A 20,262-nucleotide genomic window follows, 5' to 3' on the forward strand; every position below is an offset into this window, starting at 1 on the left:
CTCAGCAGGAGGATCAGAATCTAGTTAACTATTCAATCAAGAGTTCAAATCCAGAGACAATGGACAGGAAAGTCCTGGGCAATCATATGTAACACTACAGGTACTAACCAAAGGAAGCCTAGTTCTTACCTTGCTAACCTGCTAGACTGAGCTGGTCTTGAGTACACAGCCTAAGAATAGCACAGCTCTTGTTAAAGGCATAAAGACCTCTAGGAAGGAACTTGGCTCCGCATCTCTTGTCCCCAAGCATGGCTCAAATCCTGTACTAATTGAACACCTAGAGGGTCCATTTCTATTCAAGGTCGTGCAGTCACTGGCCAGATGAAGACTTCCTGTTCAGAGTTTAGTGTCTGGCCTGATCTGAATTCCTGAATGTGGTCATGCTTGTCTATTTGTAGTTTTCTATGGCCTTAAGAGACGAGGTCTTGGACTTTACAGCTACATACAATAACACAAAGCCTTTGAATCAATAGAGGAGACCGAATTAGGTCTTAATACCCGTAGAAAGGCTAGCTATCCATCTCTTTTTCCTACTATGCTTTCTATTGCTATGATAAGTGTCATGACCAAAAGAAACATGGAGAAGAGTGGACTTATTTGACTTATACTTCAACATCATTGTCTGCCATTGAGGAAAACCAGAGCAGGAACGCAAGCAGGAACTTGGAGGCAAGAGCTGAAACAGAGCTCATGGAGGAGTACTACTTACTGGCTTACTCCCATAGCTCGCTCATCTTGCTTTCTTAGACACCCCCAGAACCATCTGGCCAGTGGTAGCACTGGCCACAGTGAGCTGGGCCCAATATTAATTATTAATCAAGAAAATGTCCCCAGAGACTTCCTTACAGGTCAATCTGATGGAGGCAATTTCTCAATTGACATTTTTTTTTCTTCCCATATCACACTAACTTGTATGAAGTTGACAACAAACTAACTAACACACCTTTGTCACTTGTCATTTGTCATTCCTATTGAATGCATGCCTTGAAGCTGAACCCTTTATCAATATAATTCGGAGCTCATCTGGAACCCTAAAGTACAACCCTGCTTGCTAAAGGAGGATGAGGTGGGTTAAAGATCAAGACCTTCTGGTAGAACATTAGACAAATCTAAGTCATCCAACCTCTAGCTCTAGGGACATGGTTACAGAGCTGAGCTGTGGTTGCATATCTGGCTGAAAGCAGCAATTTCTTTTGCTGTGTCTATAAAAACAGTATCTGGGACGTTGCTTAGATTTATGTCTCTAATGGCCACTTGCTTTCTGTCTCTATAAGGCACTGAAATTGTTGGAGAATTACTTACTTTGTAATAAAGACCTAGTAGGTTACTTTTGTGTGGTTCTGTTATGTTCTGTTAGAGATTTCTTGATAGCCTGCTTTCTGCTTCCTATATTTAGGAAGTTAAGATATTATAAGCCACAAACTTGAAGCTACATCTGAAGTTCATTACCTAAAGAAATGTGTCTCTCTGAATTCTTAAAAAACAAATAAACAAACAACAATGAAAACCCCTTCCTGTCAGAATCCCAGCTAATCCTGGGATTTCTATTTTACTGGCCCCAGCATCCTTGCCTGGCATTTCTGCATCTAAGTAGTCAGTAAATGGAAATGGATGGGTGACATGAATTTACCAAGGCATGCAAATTGCCTTTATAGTCCCTGGAACATCTGAAGGGCTAAATAAGATGTGCAATTTCGTTCATCCTGCCTGAGACTCAAGAGTACCTACAGACATCGTTTGGAACTAAGTGTGGTATCTTGCTTACTTAGGCAGATATACTCTGGAGTTAGATGGCTCCAGTCTGTGTCCTCACCACCTGAAAGTCCTCCATTCTTGGTCTCAGTCTCCTCTTCGGTGATCTCACCTACCTCATATACTTGCTATCAATCTAATGGAAACAAAATGGCTGCCATGTACCCAACTCTGCACAGTGCTAACTGTAACTTCCGTCTATGGCAGTGGTTCTCAATATTTTTAATGCAGCAACTTTTTAATGCATCTCTTCCTGCTGTGGTAACCCCCAACCATAAAATCATTTTTGTTGTTACATCATAACTGTAATTTTGTTACTATTGTGAATCACAATGTCAATAGCCAAATTTTCTGGTGGTCTTTGGGAGGCCATGATCCATAGGATAAGAACCACTGACCTAGAGTTTTCCTAGTCTCAGAACCCAACACCCAACTCTAGATCAACATGTAAAAATAATTAATAGGTGAATGCACAGAGAAACCAATATCTAAATCAATCAAACAACTGTAAGAAATATCTTCCAAAAGGTTAAGAATTTGGGATCCGAGATCATCTAAGAAAATGTTTTGTTTTGTTTTGTTTTTTGACAGCTATTACATCTTTTACCTTGAAACATACACATACATATATACACATTCACTGTTAAAGAAGGAAAAATGGACCAAAGGTAAGCAGAGAAAGGGAAAACCATGCTCTACCTGTTTTCTTGTGTCTTGAGGAAACTATCCACCTTAAATCACAATTTGTTGGTTGGGACTCTGCATCTAACCTTCTGACAACAGTTCATGAAGCCCTTGCTCATTGTCAGATATGACTGTTTATGGACAAAGCCTTGTTACCCTAATGACACCAGCATCTAATTCCCAGAGGATGATTTCTGTCATCAGACATCAACACAAGGACATCCAGACTATCCTGCCCCAATCTGCCCTCCCGGTAACTGACATGATACAGTGATTTTACGATCTGGTGACATGAACTCATGCTTGATTTTAAAAGACTATTGTTTAATTTCTTTCCCAACTATAAGGCCTTCCAAACCCTCCACCTTTTATCTTTTTTGTTGGCTTTCTTGCAAGTAAATACATTCTGATACATGATGATCAATCCATCTATGCAGTTTTGTCTTTAACTTCATATATCATGAAACAAAATCTTTTTTACTTATAGACAATGTCTGCTTCCTTTGGCTTGTGTCTTATTTAGGAAGGAAAATGAGGAACTTTGTGTAAACACCGAGCATACACATAAAATCCTGGCATGGCTGCCTGTCCCCGGAACCCCAATGTTAGAGATGTGGAATAGAGACAGGTAGATTAAAGAGCTCACCAACTAGGTAATGAAACAAAGATCAGTAGAGGAAGACACTTGGTGTCATTTTCTAGTCTCTGTTCATGTGCATGCAATGTACACACACACACACACACACACACACACACACACACACACACACACACTCAGTGCTAATCATGCCTAACTGTATTGACTCTTCATCCTATTTGAAAACTACTATAGTAAATTTCCCAGAAAGATATGGTAGATAACACTATCTTAAAAGATAGGTGGACTATCGGGCAAGGATTTGACTAGGAAAGGGGGAAGCAGATGATGGGGACAGCCTCCAGAGCCATGGGCTCTACATTCATAGAGCCAGTCAATTACAGGCAGAAAATAGTTTTTGTTGTGTCTGATGACCATGCAGAGATTCTGCCTTGTTACTCTCCACTTAACACAGAATAGCAACTTTGCACAAGTTTTCATTGTGTCGGATGATACAACTAAAGCAGAAATGTCTGGAAGTGCACACAGGGATGTATGTGGGTCATCTGCAAATACGTCATCTCAGGGAAGAGACTGGAGCATCTGTGGGTTTGGGTATCTTTGGAAAATCCTGGACTCAATCACCTGTTCAATAACGGAAATTAGCTTGCTGTTAAAAGGTGACACGCAGCTTCAAGTACACCTGGGAAGTGATACGCTGTTAATCTCTCTTTTTGCCTGAATAGGAAAAACTATATAATTGGCCCAGTGCTCTCAGGCTTCTAGCCTGCAGAAGAGGGAGGGTAGAAAACAGCAGCAACAACAACAACAGAAGAAAAGAGTGGGCCTAGGAGGTTTCCGATTTGACAGGGGTCACGTGAGTCAAGGAGACACAGAAGCTACCAGGGGCACCGCTGGAGGGGACAAAGCTTGTGTACTGAAGAGTGAGAAAGGAGACCACTGCAGGAGACAAAGAGCCAAAGAAAACACCAGACAAGAAAAACCCCTTAGGCTAGCATTCTATGGGAAAGCACCTGAGGCTCTTAGAGAAAGAAACCACCAGAGGCATCCTAGGCTGGAAGGTTTCCCATTAAGAGGTTACATTGACCAATGTTCCACCTTTCAAAGACGACTCACTTTCAAGACTCCCCTAGAATCTGAATCTTAGTCATTAAGGGTCCCCACTGCTGCTTCAGTAAAAACATTCTGAGCCTCATCTCTGGGTGGAATATTTAACTCTTATCGGTGTGCTGTGTACCATAGGTTCCGTATCCTTCGGAGGTTTGTCCAGGGGAGGAATATACCACTGAAAGCAGAGCTCTTTGTTTAAAGCTTGAACCGCCATTTCCGATGAGATGTCTGTATAAGACGTGCTGCCAGCGAGCTTTCCAGATAGATCAGACTGCAGGGAACTGTCCTGGTGAACCTAGGGAACAGTAACAAAGAGAAACCGTGTCAGTGTGGTTGCTGATAAAGAGCTCATTCAATATTTAAAGCAAATTAACTGGCTGCATTAAAAAAAAAATTCTGGGAGTTGTCTCAGCTTATTTTATGATGGTAGACCTTAAAGCTGCCCCTAGATTGCCATAGAATAAATTCTCATATAATAAACGATCCTTTTAAACTCCGTGGACTCAACAGATGTCTTTTACTTTAGTAAAACTTCCAGGCCAGAAATACCCTGAAACTTATTGCTAAGGGATACTTATCACAAGGTCTCTGCTTCATACACTGGCGAGGAAATAAGCGCTTCAAGCTCTAGGGGCACAATTGGCTAGCACATGCTACTTGAATAGTGTGTGTTCGTAATTCTTATGGACTCTAGTGGTGGCACCATCTGCAAAATAAGCATCTTACTTTTTCCTGAAAGGTTTAAGTCTGATTCTCTCCTCACTTCCTTCTTTAAATGTACATGGCTGATTTGTAAGTTTAAGTCTTCAACGGGATCTAGGCCTAGCTTCTCCTGGGAACTCGGTCACTGGGCCAGGAACACAAATGTAAGAACGCATCCACTGTTTCAAGAGTTGCTGAGGTGGCCAATGGAACAGAAGATGGTCAACAAAACAACAGGCCAGCCAGGAAGAGAGCAAATACGACAGCAACACCTCGATTCTGAAAACAACTGTGAATGGATGGTAAATGATTTTCTAAGTTAACCTCTTCTTGCTTCCAAGATCACAGCACAGTAGTTGGGAAACAGGTTCCCTGCTGCAGTCTCCCTCCTGATACACAAGGCTTCTCAGGGGCTGATGAGTGAGGGAAGACATCACCACCTGAAAGAAGAACTGGATGCCTCTGCCCCTCCCAGGATGCCTGAGCTTTACTCAGACTTGGACTGTGAGTGCAAGAGCCTTGAAACTAAAAGCAGAAATGGGAAGGGCAGATCTTTCAAGCTGTCATGAGAGAAAAAGAGAAAGAAGTTTTGACTAAAAGGTTGTTCTGAATAGGAAACTTTCTGAAATGACCTAGAAACTACCAAAAACTTTTTTTTTGGTTTTTTTTTTTTTTCCGGAGCTGGGGACCGAACCCAGGGCCTTGCGCTTCCTAGGTAAGCGCTCTACCACTGAGCTAAATCCCCAGCCCCAAAAACTTTTTAAAATAAAACAGTATTGGTGCAAAAACAAACAAACAAGTGAACTCATTATGAAGGAGGATTCCACATTCAGCGGTTCATGAAAGAGACTGGGTAAAAAAATGCTTCAATTCTCTTTCTTTTCTTTTTTTCTTTTCTTTCTTTTTCTTTCCTTCCTTCCTTCCTTCTTTCTTTTCTTTCCTTTCCCTTTCTTCTCTTTCTTTTTTCCTTCCTTCCTTCCTCCCTCCCTCCCTCCCTCCCTTCTCTCTCTCTTCTCTCTCTCTCTCTCTCTCTCTCTCTCTCTCTCTCTCTCCTCTCTCTCTCTTTCTTTCTGAGACAGAGTTTCTCTTTGTAACCCTGGCTGCCCTGGAACTCTATCTGTAGATCAAGCTGGCCCCGAAACTCACAGAGATCCACCTGTCTCTGCCTCCCAAGTGCTGGGATTAAAGGCGTGCTGCCACCACCTGGCCAAAATTAAATTTCTCATATGAGGAGCTTTCCTAGGTTTTGACAATCACTAATTACTCTTATAATAATTATTCTAATGATTGGTATTATTGATATTATTCTGACAATTGGCATTATTTCCCAGGTTCTGGCACATAATTTATATTCATAACTGGGCCAGTGTAGGAACATGAAAACCAGTTGCCTTTCACTTCAACACAATGGTGATCATTAGAACAACATTTAATAAGAATAACAGACACCAATATCAGACTGGTTCAGTTATCAGGGCTTGCCTCTCAAGCATGAGGACCTATGTCTAATCCCCAGGGTCTATGTGAAAAGGCTGAACACAGTCAAATGTGCTGAGAGGGGGGAACAGTTGGATCCCTGGAAGTAAGTACCAGGCCTGTGAGAAATCCTGTCTCTAAAATCAAGGTGAGCAGCTCCTAGAGAACCACATCTTCCATTTTCCTCTAGCCTCCACATGCAGTGCACTTATGAGCATACCCCTTCACATACATGTACCTGCACGTAAACACTTAGTCACTGTGAAAACATGCATTTTCCATTATCTTCAAAACATTACCTAATTGCAAACTCTGCACCAAGTACTTTATATGTTTTCTGAATTCTTTAAAAGGAATGGGATATCAGACCTACCATCCTATCAAAACCAGATCATTCCAACTGATCTAATACTTGGGTTTGCACAGGTTGCAGAGGCATTTCATCCATAAGCACGCCTAACTCAGCACTGTGCACGGTTTTAATGATCCTCTATTTAGGAATCTCTCAAGGGATTTGCTTGGTGTCCTTGTTTTCCATTGCCAAGCTCCAACAGACTTAACATAACACGACACAGAGCAATGATTGTTAGGGGAAGACGCCTACTTGGTGGGGGTGGGGAACACAAGGTAAAGTATCAAAGTATGGAAACAGTTGGATTGAATTAGCCTCCCGAGTGATTAAAAGCTCAAAAATGTTATTATAAAAATCAGTCAAGCTTGGAGATTATATCAAATAAAATAAAATCCCTGAAGGCATCACGCTCCTTGGTTACCTACCCTGGTGAAGCGAACACATGATTAGGTACCTTGCACCTGTCGGGCAAGCAACAGTGATCTCAGAGCTGATTATCATGGGACAGTGTTACACTAATTATAGAAAAACAGAGTATAGCAGGTGAAACAAAATCCGCTATAAACCACAGGCAGGAGAAATAGCAGATGGATGTGGATCACATTTAAAGTTCTACTTGTGGAAGTCCAACCTCAGAATTAGGTCTTGAGAGTCCTGGGTGGCCCTTCAGACCAGAACAATTGGGCCAGCTTTTGAAACAGACTCCAGGCATTCACATTAGTTTCTAAGGTCTTATTCGCTGTCACAAAGAGTAGAGCTATGAAGACGCTGTTCTCAGCCTTCAAGTTCAGCCCCTTGCCATCTACTTCCAGAGCCAATGTAACCAGTTAGGATGGCTAAAGCCTACAACACTGTGACTTAGCAGGCCACACTATGACTTAGCAGACAGAGAGAGGAAGACTCTTGTGAGTTCAAGCTGAGCCTGAGCTACTGAGTAAGTTCCAGGTCAGACTGGCCTAAAACAGGGCACTGATCAACATAAACAAAGAAACAACAATCAGAAAAAAAAACTAAAAAAACTAGACAAAAAACAAAATCTAAGGTGTCTGGGACATGTGCAGTAAACCACAGAAAACTTCCGTTCCAAAGGAGTTGAGTCAGAATCTATAGAGCTTTGTCCCACGCTATGCACAGTTGTGGGAGATCTTGCTGGTCTACCTGTCCCTCTCATTCCTCTTTTGGGAGAAAGTTACTAGATGGATGAAATTGGAGGAAATATTTGGGACATACACATTTTGGCTTCCCTTGAGAGTAAACTATTTGTTGGTAGGACATTCTTTGCTTTTTCATGTGAGATTTTACGGAACCTCATGAAGAGGCCTGGTGCGTTCCAATCCTAAGTGAAGGGCAAGGAAAGTCACAAGATATACAGCCCCTCCCCAACACATAGGAAGCCACGCTCTGCAGTATCAAGGTCAGGATTCACAGAAGTGGGTTATGTTCCTCTTCATCTTTACTCTTGGACTTCATGGTGAGCGAGAGCTCACTCCAGGAAGTGAGTGGTAAGTATTAGGAAGGTCAACGTTCTCCAGTTTCTGGGAAGATGGGAAAATCCTTTAAAACGCTTCCTACGTGATTCCAACATTTGGCACGAGCTGTTTCTGTGTGGAGGCGGGGTTTCATTGTGCAGCCTAAGAGGTTTCACCAGATAGCTCTTGAGGATGGGAGACTCATGATCCTCCTGGCTCAGCCTCTGAATGCTGGCACTACGGACATGAGCCAACAAACTTGGCTCTTTAACAGAGTTCTTATAAGTTCCTTAATGAGTCTTTCCGTGTTTTATTATTTAAGTGGTTTATGTTAACATATAATATGTAATTGATTCTGTAATAATAGTATCTCGCCGGATAGTCCAGGCTGGCTTACAGTTTACATTCCTTTTGTCTCAGCCTCCTGAATTTTGGGATTACAAGAATGTGCCACCACATATCACTTCTAAGGTGGCAATTTATTTTTCTTTACATTTTTATTAAATTGGGTATTTCTTATTTACATTTCAAATGTTATTCCCTTTATCTTTTAAACAAACAAAAAGAAAAATGAAATAGAACAAAACAACAAAAAACCCAACCAACTAACAATTTAGAATAAAATGGAAGGAATGTGTCCCAATTAGTTCTTAAAGTTTTTAACATTATCTCCCGGCACAGAGGTATTCCACCTGGCACAGAGCTATGCCATCCTGAAAGGATAAGGTGTGGGAAAGTCCCTATTCTGGGACAAGCCCTGGTTTCTGATCACTTCCCTGGCAACATCAGCCACAGAAGCGTAGACACAGCTAGTGTACTGGAACCTATCCTTGTAAACGTCAGTGAGTAAAAAGGTGAGGTTCAAAGGGAGAGTCAATTCAGAATTAGTGACGATCTTTTTTTTCTAATTTTGACAGAATTTGTGCAAGTGAAATGATTTATTCATTTCATAAACATGTACCAAAAGCTCATGGAGTGCACGTTCCCTTGAGTTCCCTAGAATCTCAGTTCTTTCTCTATAAAGCACAAATGTGTCGGCCTCCTCCACAAGATGTCCCTTCTTTTGGTCCCCTTACATTGGCTGATGATGTCTCTGAGCTCTCAGGATCACAGGCTTCCCACAGCCCCTTTGCTTTCTGCAAGGCGGATCCTCCTAAAGGGTCATGGCGCTGGTTTAGTAAGTCCTGATTTTCTTTAGTAGTGTCTTTTACAGACAGATCTTCCTCCCCACTCTTTTGGTCACTCGGTCCATTACTTGACTGTGTCTCTTCCATAATTCCTTCCCCTCTCTCTCCTTTGCCTGTCACCACTATACAATACCAACAGCATAGCTAAGACATACATGTTGTTTCACTTTTCAATTACTTTTTCTTGTTAGAACATGATTTTATTTTTTTAATTTTAAAAACTGCCTATGAAGTATCGGGCTTCTTTATGGTATTTTCACATACACATCATTTTGGTTAACTTCTCTCAACTTTATCCCTCCGTTGCCTTGCTCCCCTTTGTCTGTGACACCCTTGCACCCCCAGGATTTCCCTTTCTACTTCGTGTTCTATTTCCCCGCTCCTCTTAAAGCCTCTTCTTTTTCCACTGTGCTTCAGGCTCCTCTCTAGTACACTGGATTTAACACATGGCTGCATCCATGTAGATACCCATATTTACTATTAGGGGCCAGGAATCCTATGTAAGAGAGAAAACATAGCATTTGTCTTTCTGAGCCTCAATTATCGTGCTTAACACAGCATTTTTCCAGCACCAACTATTTTCCTAATAATCTATATTTGCATTCTTCTTAACAGCTAAATAAAACTCTACTGTGTATACAGCTTATCCATTCATCAGCTGACACGCATGTGGGCAGTCTCTACTTCATCCCTACCATGAAAAGAGAAGCAATGAATCCGGATGTCTTGCTGTGATAGGATGTAGAGTCCTTGGGATATACACATGGGACTAACATAGCTGGATCACATAGAAGTTCTATTTTAGTTTTTTTAGAAGCCTCCATATGATTTTCACAGTAGTTTGGCTCTATTTTACACTTCCACTGAGAGGAGACAAGAGGTTCCTCTTTCCCTATATGGCTCAACTAGCATTTGTGGCCATTTGTTTTCTTAAAGGAAGCTAAACTGTTTACAGTGAGATGGAATCCCAAAGTACTTTTAATTTGCACTCCCCTGGTGGCTAAGGATTTTGAGCACCTCAAAAATGTATTTATTGGCCAATCACATATCTTCTTTTGAAAACTGCCTCTTCAGTCCACTGGCCCATTTATTGATTGGGAGTTTTGGTTTTAGTACTTAGCTTTTGCTATTCTCTATGTATTCTAGATATTTTCCTCTGCTCTGGAGAATAGCTAAGGAAAGATTTTTCTCACAGTGGGCAAGCTGTCTGCTCACTCTTTTGACAGTTTCCTTTTTCTTGTGTGGAAGTTCTATGTGTTTGTGCACATATGCACACATGTGTGCACATGTGGATGTAGATGTGGATGTGTGTGTGTGTGTGTGTGTGTGTGTGTGTGTGCACTTGCTTGTGTGTGTGCTCCATACCATTTTGTCTAGACTGGCTGGCCAGCAAGCTTTTGGCATGTGCTTATTTTAATCCTCTCGCCCCAGTGAAGTGCTACAACACATACCTTTTTACACAGGTTCTTGGGATGTGAACTCAGGTCTTCATGCTTGCACTGAGCTATTTCCCCAGCCCCTAAAAATCTCTTAATTTCATGTGATCCCATCCATCAGTTCTTGGCACTCTTTCGTGTGCTACTGGGGTCATAATGAGAAGTGTCTTGCTTATACTGAAACCAGCAGGTATTTCCCCCACGTTTCCTTTAGCAATTTCAAAGTAAAACCATAAGTAACATATTTTAATTTTCACACCTTCCTTGCCATGTCCCTTAGAAAGAACTTCTAAAGCAATCTAACTTCTTTTCTCTCAAACCTAAGACTTGTTTCTCTATTACCAGATCAAGGCTACATCCAGGGGCTCTGCCCCTCTACACCTTCTTCTGTCTGTCTCAGTGTTACTTTGGAATAGTGTAGGAATTCAGCAAATGTTTATTGATTATTGAATTTCAAGCCTGTACTTTTAGTTTGAAATGACTTGTTCGGTCTAATCAAACTTCCTTGTTTCAATAGCTTGTTTAAATATTCCTATTACTCAAGACCATGGTGGTTTAAAAAAAAATTCTTAAAACTTCATTTATGTTCATTTCTATGTCTTGTCAGTGGAAATCTCTCATTTTCATATTACATATTTTATTAAAATCCATTGACTTTCATAGAACTTTCCCAAATAAAAAGTTCTCCAACTCTTGATTCAACTAAAGTTTTTACTTCTTTAACCTATTCCCATTAACATTTGTGAAAAGTACAAGAAATCCTTTACATGTTCAAAATAAGTATAAAGAACTTGGGTGAATTTAGAAAGACTCACACTAGATTATGGGAAAGTGATGGTCCTGGAATTTGCATCAGATCTTAGCAAAATGGCTTCCTGGAAGATATTGATTCCACAGGAAGATAGATAACTCTGAGACATTTCAAAGGTCGGTGGAAATGACAAGAAAGACTTGAAATGGGAATCATCCTGAGACTCAAGGTGACTTGGTTTGCCTCCATATGTGGCTCTAGAGAAATGAGCCTGCTAGGAACACTGAGTAAACTAGAAATCTCTGAGCCACTTGGAGGTTGGCGTGCTCCTTTCTGCAACAGGCGGGTGATCTAAGTCAATTCACAGTGATCAGTGTTTTAGAAGCTTACCTTGTCTGATGATTCAAAGAGAACTTTCTCTAGCGAAATCGTGTTTTCCAAACCTTGAAGAAGTTCCTTTGGAAACCCATCAATGCAGGAAGAAGCGTAGAGCTGTAAGAAGTTTTTCAGGAAAATGTGCACTTCTTTTTGGCGCAAAATCAGCTCAGAGTTGTACAGGGATGTGATGATTGTGTCATCAGGCAAAGAAATCCCTGAGTCCGGAGTTGCAGATGCTTGGGAAACAGAAAATTCATTATTTAGGCTCATGTGAGTGATGGAATAGTCTGTCTTGGTCATTCACTGCCTACTATGATACTCCAACCAGCTAGTGTCCTGCTACTACCTTGCTCTGTGGAACTTATATACTGATAGGTTACTGATTGCCACAGGTCCCAAGGGAAATCTCAGAAGCACATAATGATATTGTTTCTGGTTGTCTGGTACTAACAACTGTACCATTTATTCTTTCTATCTCTCTTATTTTGTGTTCCCACAAAATAGTGGAGATCTGGGTATATGGCATTCTTCTGACAAGGGATCTCAAAGACCTTTGTGGATGGTTAGGAAAATTATGGCCTGGAGAAAGACAGAGTTAGGAGGGAGCATAATGAATAGGACAGGTCTAGGTCCACGGTCAACAAAGGACCAGTCATGCTAAGATCTTCTGAAAAACAACAACTGTAATCATAATGTCATTGTGCACTGTATAAAGATTTTCCTTGTGTTATTCAAATACTGATTTCTGTGCCCCTTTATCTGGTTGCAGTCCTTATTTTGAGAATCTCCTGTCTCAATGGTATATAAACATTGTTCCCCAATTATTCCCTGACTGCTCAATAAAGAAGCTGACCAGGCAGTGTCTCGGCAGAGGGGAGAATAGGGCTGGACTTTCTCCCAGCCAGAGGAAGGGGAGGGAAAGAGAGAAAGAGATTTACTACAAAGAGAGGGTCCAGGAGACGCCATGAGAAAACACTTGGAGCAGAGAGAGACAGATCAGTACTGAATGCAAGTATCTCCGGGATTTTGGCTGGGAGGTAACCAGATTAGCAGAGTATTCAAATAGCTTAGTACTGCTCAGTTGTTGTACCTTAAAGATGTTAAATAAATCTAATAGTTCTGTCTCAAATTATTTGAAAGCTTCAGGTTAAGAGGAAAATGGCAACACATACATTTCCACTAACATTACAAAACAAAACAAACGAACAAAGAACCAAAACCATGGAGGACAGCCTCAATTAAGCCAGAAACTGGAAAGCTCCTCTACTGTCCCTTACTTTATTAGCTAAGGTCACTGCTGGATGCTGGGAGTAGCACCCCAAGGTTACAGGCTGAACAAAACCCTAGGAAAGCCCAGAGCACGAAAGCAGAGAGATGGATACTTCTGTGGAGAAGTGCCAGTCACTGCATTCAGAGGCAAGCTATGGTGCCAGGACGTCCTCAGGGCTGGCTTTTCAGGCTCAAGGCCATATGGTTCCTCTCTGAATGAGTTTCCACCACTACACAATAAGCTTGCAACCCTGAAACCTTCACCAGTGGTTGCTTATCCCCTCGCTGTACTCAGCCATTCTGTGACTCAGCTTGGTTGCCCTGATGGCCTCTCAATCACTGGATACTGGTATGGGCCAAACAGTCTTTCCTGACTGCCTTCATGGGCATCACTAGATGGCTGACTTCAAGTGTACCAATGAGGCATAAAAAATACTAATATTGTCAAAGTCATGATGGAAAGGGCTGATGTACCAGTCTTTCAAAACATTTTCATAAACATTCTGTTTATGGTGTGCTGGCTAGCTTTTATGTCAGCTTGTCACAAATTAAGAGTCATTTGGGTATAGGTACCCTCAATTGAGAGAAAACAAAAAAAGGCCCTTCTCAACTGGACACAATCTGTGTGGCATTTTCTTAATTGATAACAGATAAGCGGGGAGGGCAAGTTCCTTGTGGGTGATACCCTCCTGAGGAGGTGGTCCTCCTATGTGCTATAAAGAAGCTCCAAACCGTAAGGGCGAGCCAGTAAGCAGCCATCTTCCACGGCCCCTGCCTCAGCTCCTGCATCCAGGGTCCTGCCCTGGCTTCCCTCAGCAATGAAGTGTGACCCCAGAGTTGTGAGCTGCAAGAAACCCTTTCTTTCAGTTGCTTTTGGTCTTGGTGTTTAATCGCAGCCATAGAAACTCAAAAAATTATAGATTAATGTTTAAAATTATAATTAATTATCCTAGCTAAAGTCACACATTCCATGTCTTTCACACACTTGCCAGATAACTGAACACGCCCGAAAGCCAAGTCCCATCTTACTCACTTGGTAAAGCTACTACTTGGTTGTCCCTCGTTTTTTACCTGTTGTGCTCTATGGACCACTTTGGCAATCTTGGGAATCTACCAGACATCTTTCTGTCATGATGTTTTTAAATATATGACATAAGATGTATGGAATTTCTACAGACACCAATAACTCAGCAATATTATTCCAGTCCAAGGTTCCTGTTCTCCAGATCCAAGTCCCTGAAACTCCCATCTTTTCATAATCCTTCACTCAGTTGTCAAAATTATTCTATACATTAAAACATATATAACTTGTATGTATATATAACTCTGTAAGTTATATATACCTTACAAATAACATATAAAACTCTATAAGTTATAAATATAACTTTAGATAACATATATATAGCTCAGTAAGTTATATAAGTTATAACTTATATATGACACACACCTATAGATAACACACACACACACACACACACACACACACACACACACACACACCAAGTCTGTAAGTTAGAAACATGATCCAAGTAGGAAAAAGAAAAAGAATCCATTCCTTTTTAACCCATGGAGACACACCTAGCAGCTTGCTCATGTTGTTGATCCTTTGAAGGTGGATATAGTAGCGAATGAGAAGGATCCACGTAATGTCCACTTTGGAGAGATTCCTCTTTCTACCGTCTATACAGTCATACACATCCTCATTTTGGCACGCGAATGAAACGGAAGTCTGGAAAACAACCTGGTAGTTGTCTGAAAGCAAAACAAACAGTAGTAATATAATACAGTGCTGTCCTTTTTCCTGAAATAAATCTATGCACAGAGTCTGAGGGGAAGAAACGCAACTTATAAAGGAAAGACTGTTACATGAGCAAATGTTCAATTTAAGGGAAAAAAAAGGGGCAGTATCCCAAAGGTACCAAGCAAAGTGTTAAAAGAAAAAGATTGTGGGAAGATATTTGGCACACATGTTGTTGCTGCTTTTTTAAAATAAAGATTTATTTTTATTTGAAGTGTGTGTGTGTGTGTGTGTGTGTGTGTGTGTGTGTGTGTGTGTGTACCATGTATGCATGGATACCAGGTTTGTATGAGTACCATGATTGTATGGATACCATGAACATGCCTGATACAAGGCCAAGAGAAGAAGTCAGAGCCTGCTGGACTGGAGCTTTGAATGGTCGTGAGTCACCATGTGGGTGGTGTAGCCCAGGCTCACTGCAAGAGCACCAAGTGCCCCTGACAGCCAAGGCATCTCTCCAGCTCCCCAACTGTTTATTTGTCTGTCTGTCTGTTTATGGTTCTGGGAATTGAACGTAGATCCTTGTGCCTGCTAAGCAAGTGCTCTGCCAGGGAGCTATAACCACAGCACTGCTTCTCTTTATGAAACCTTTGTACAGAACAATTTTTAAAAAGTCAAATAGCCCAATTTCAGCCAGCAGTTCATAGGAGAGGTGTGCAAAGAATGTCAACAACCAACTGGAAGGCCTAAATGGTGAAAATTTTTATCACCACTAAAAATGAGGGCAATATAGATTCAAGATGAAATATTATCCTCCATCCCTTGGGAACTGACACACAGTAGTATCTCACTGTAATGATTAATATTATTTTTCTGCATATTATAATGCCACATAGAGCATCCAGGACAGTTTTGAATTGAAGTTATGATAAGCATTTCACTTCTGTGTCTAAAGGCAAGAGTTTAGCATTCAAACACACAACATAAGTGCTAAGAGGGTTTTTCCCACTTCTATTTTATGTTCAATTATGTGTGTATGCATGTGTGTGCATGCGTGTTCGTGTGTGTGTGTGTGTGTGTGTGTGTGTGTGTGTATGTGGGTGCAGATGCCTAAGGATGCCAGAACAGAGTGTCAAATAGCCTGGAGCTAGAGTTACAGGTGACTGTGAACGGCCCAGTGTGGCCTTGGGATGAAGCTCAGGTCTCCTACAGGAGCGGTGCACGTGTTCAACTGCTGGGCCCTGTCTCCAACCCCTTAGAACCTTTTTAAAGGAACGAAATTTCCTTTACCTCAGTTTTGGAGTCATGGATGACTGTTTAATTTCATTGAATTTTTTGTGCCTGTTTGAGATGCTGATTATTTTCATGTACTGATGTGGTGATTGGCTTTAATAGATTTTGTAAGTTTGAGGTGCATTTGCATTCCTGGAAGTGATCCAATTTGACATCGTGTATCTTTCAACAGGCTGCTTGTTTTCACTATTCATACATGTCTGTGATCAAAAATAACACTTCCTCTCCCCAGAGGCAAGTATTCTCAACCATTTGTACTTTACTTCCTTTAGGTTAGTTCCAACTCTGAAGATAATTTTCTTATAGTACTTTCCCTAAATTGTCAGTACTCAAGAATGGGTTGATAAGCTTTCTGTGACATTAACTCAGAGGCCACTCTCCCATCCTTTGAATTGTAATGGGTACACAGCCACATCGCCCTCCTATGTCTGGCCCTCCTATGTCTGGCCCTCCTATGTCTGGCCCTCCTATGTCTGGTCCCTCTATGCCCCCATATACCCATGATGTTCTAAAAGCCCTCTAATATTAATTTGGATGATATCTCTAGATATCTTACTCTATAACCTAACAGCAGCTGCCCCCTTGCCCCTTTCTAAAATCTCTGTTGTCAGAATAAACATTTTTTACACTCTTGTCTGTATGCACAACCTTTGTTCATTTTATGTCTAAGATGAAAGTCAATGAATATTGCTGAATGCTTTGGTCCACCCATGACTCCTGCACCTGGGGGTGGAGGCAGAAGTGTCAAGAATTCAAAGTCATCCTTGGTTGTATAATGTCCCGTCTCAGAAGGAAAAGGAGGAAGAGTGCGAAGATGCAGAAGAAGGAAGGGGAGGAGGGAGAGGAAAAGAGGAGAACTTAAATTAGGATTAGGAATGCTTCAATAAGAGCAAATTTCTTCCATGAAGACTTAATGTCCCAATCCCGCAGCCCATAAAGATATAAATCATTTAGTATGAAGATCAAATGGATTATTTTCATTCATAACAGCCACCAAATCATGCCATCATTTCAATGGACCATGAATCTTTTATCTCTGAATATTTTTTCCTTACTGAGAGAAGTAACATTTTTATTTCACCATTCCTTTTGGGAAGAGAGGGGTGAAACAGGGTTTCCCTGTGTAGTCCTGGCCCATCTTATAACTCATTCTGTAGACCAGGTTGCCTTCAAACTCAGAAATCCACCTGCCTGTGCCAGCCTGGTTGCTGGGATTGGAGGCATGTGCCACCATCTCCACCATATACTTAGTGTTTTCTACCTTCCTAATTATTCTATCTGTTGCCTTGTGTCCATTCGTGTTTCCTAGCCGTGTTCTTGCATTGCCAGCCTTCCATTCTACTTTACACAGGAGCACTGCAGGTAGCCGCACAGTAAGCAACACCGAGAAGCCGGCCCTCCCTCCTGTCCTTCACTTGCAATCTTGCACGGCAGGACTCACCGTCAAGAAACATCCTGAAAATAGTTTGCCAATTTGTAGGCCATTTGAGTCCTTAAAGGACTCTGAAACTTGACTTAGGATTCAGTGAAGTACAAGCTTATTTCCCCTTATTTCCTCAGAGGCTCTGGTGCCCTCCCATCTGCTGTCGCTGGAATGGAGATCCATTTGACGCTCATCAAATCCATACTCCTTCTAACCCGCCTGCGCTACCTCATTCTGGAAGGCACCTTTTTCAATCAACTCATTACCTGTGGTAATTTAAAGTTTCATTTGGGGCCCAGCTTTGTATTTTTTTTTTGTTTTGTTTTTTATTTGTGCTGCACGGCTCCTGGTAAAACTTTTCAACTTAAAGGCTCATTTCTCCCTTCAGCATTAAAAAATAGTTTTCTATTGATTTCTGTGATGACTGCCTCTGATTTTCTCATCCTTCTCCACCTCACATGTGTATTGGTTGATATTAAAATATTTCCACTGATTCACTGCATTCCATTTCTCCTCTTCCTTCTCTCCTCACTTTTCTTATCCCACTAAAAACAGGCACTAGGTTGGTATGCAACATAGTTTTCTTGTTGTTGCTTTGTTTCATTTTTTTTCTTTTCTTTTCTTTTTTTTTTCGGAGCTGGGGACCGAACCCAGGGCCTTGCGCTTGCTAGGCAAGCGCTCTACCACTGAGCTAAATCCCCAACCCCTTTGTTTCATTTTTTTAAGACAGGATTTTGCTATACAGTTCAAGTCAGTCTTGGACTCTCAATACTCTTGCCCCTGTGCTGGGAGCGTGAGTGTGTGTGACCCTCTACTGTTGTGAAGAAACATGAATACCTAAATAAGTGGCTAGGGTTTCATGTATCACCATATAAACAAAGTCAATGTTGACTCTTCTTATCACACACAAGAGTCAAACGTAAAAGTAGACTCTGAGTGAAATGTGGATCTAAAGGTGAATGATAAAAGAGAGACAGGGACATGGGAAGGTGTCTTTACGATTTTTTTGTATGTAAGAAAATATTTATGCAATTGACCATCAAGAGGACAAAGCACAACAGAAAACACTGTGTATTAAGACATACACCCACGTTCCCAGCACAGGGGCAGGAGGATTGAAAAGTCAAGACTGACCTGAACTCTCTAGAAAAACCTTGTTTTTTAAAAAGGGGCAGGCAGAAAGAAGGTAGGAGGTGGAGGGACCCTCTAGAACGTACCAGAGACCTAGGAGGTGAGAGACTCTCAGGACTTAGAGGGAAGCACCTTAGATGACATGCCCTACAGTGGGGAGGGGGAACTTGTAGAGTCCAGCACAAAGACAGGGCATCAAGTGAGGGATGAGGTTGCCATCCCACAGTCAAAACTATGACCCATAATTATTCCTGTCTGAAAGAACTGCAGGGACAAAAATGGAGAAGACCCTGAGGAAGAGGAAGTCCAGTGACGGGGCCAAATTGGGAACCAGCTCAGGGGGAGGCCCCAAGGCCTGACACTATTACTGAGGCTATGGAATGTTCACAAATAGGGGCCTACCATGACTGCCCTCCAAAAGACCCAACAAGCAGCTGAAAGAGTCTGATGCAGATATTTACACCCAACCAATGGACAGAAGCTGCTGACCCCTGTGATTGAATTAGAGGAAAGCTGGAAGAAGCTGAGGAGGAGGGTGGACCAATAGTCTCAATTAACCTGGATCCCAAAGATCTCTCAGTCACAGGACCACCAACCAGGCAGCGTACACCAACTGAGATGAGGCCTCCAACACATACAGCAGAGGACTGCCGGGCCTGGGTTCAGTCAGAGACGATGCCCTAACCCTCAAGAGACTGGAGGCCCCAGGGAGTGGGTGGGGTGGGGGTTGTGGTGTTGGGGAGTAGGGAGTGGGAACATCCTCATAGAGATGGGGGGGGAGATGGGATGTGGAACAGTCAGAGGGTGGACTGGGAGGGGAATCAAGTCTAAACTGTAAAAAAACATTTACAGGATTTAAAAAATGTAAAAAATGATTTAAAAACTGCACAATAATAGAATTACAAGCTTTGAGTAATTGAAAATTAATTAAAATAAAATGTCAAAACTGGATGGGAAAAGATGATTATGTACGTGTAAAAAGCAAAATGTCCATCTGAAACATATAAAGAACATCTGCAGCTCTCCACAACAGAGAGAAAACTCCCAAGGAAAAATACGAATGAATGTAAGAGGGTCCCTCCAAAGGGTGTGTAATAGCCAATATACAATTCAGAGTACAGCATGATCGGCAAGATAACTTTCACTAAACTGCCTTGGAGAACTTGGAAAGATGCACATATGCCCTCAGAGACAGTGATTCAACTCCTTGGCACATAAATCTATCCCTCTATATATCCATATCCTTATCTATCTATCTATCTATCTATCTATCTATCTATCTATCTGTCTGTCTGTCTGTCTGTCTGTCTGTCTGTCTGTCTGTCTATCTATCATCCATCTGTTTATCTCATATATATATATATATATGTATATATATATATATATATATATATATATATATATATATATATATATATATATATATATATATATCTCCAAAAGATCACACAGTATGTTCAGGGCAGGCTCTCTCACAATAGCCTTCAGTGTTTACATATGGGCAATAAACAGT

The 20,262-nt window shown here is 41.4% G+C and overlaps 1 protein-coding gene across 2 annotated transcripts in view; it reads right to left on the reverse strand.

Moving 5' to 3' along the window:
• Cfap54 (cilia and flagella associated protein 54) overlaps positions 1-20,262 on the reverse strand; it is a 283,006-nt gene that overhangs the window by 42,776 nt on the left and 219,968 nt on the right. For both annotated transcript variants that reach the window (XM_087557147.1, NM_001447141.1), the window contains 3 exon segments: positions 14,743-14,916; positions 11,908-12,131; positions 4,272-4,439 (listed from right to left, as the gene is read on the reverse strand). In XM_087557147.1, the coding sequence (XP_087413273.1) occupies positions 4,272-4,439; positions 11,908-12,131; positions 14,743-14,916 (566 nt within the window).

Source organism: Rattus norvegicus, chromosome 7, assembly GCF_021556685.1.
Source record: "Rattus norvegicus strain SHRSP/BbbUtx chromosome 7, alternate assembly SHRSP_T2T, whole genome shotgun sequence".
Classification (NCBI taxonomy): Eukaryota; Metazoa; Chordata; class Mammalia; order Rodentia; family Muridae; genus Rattus; species Rattus norvegicus.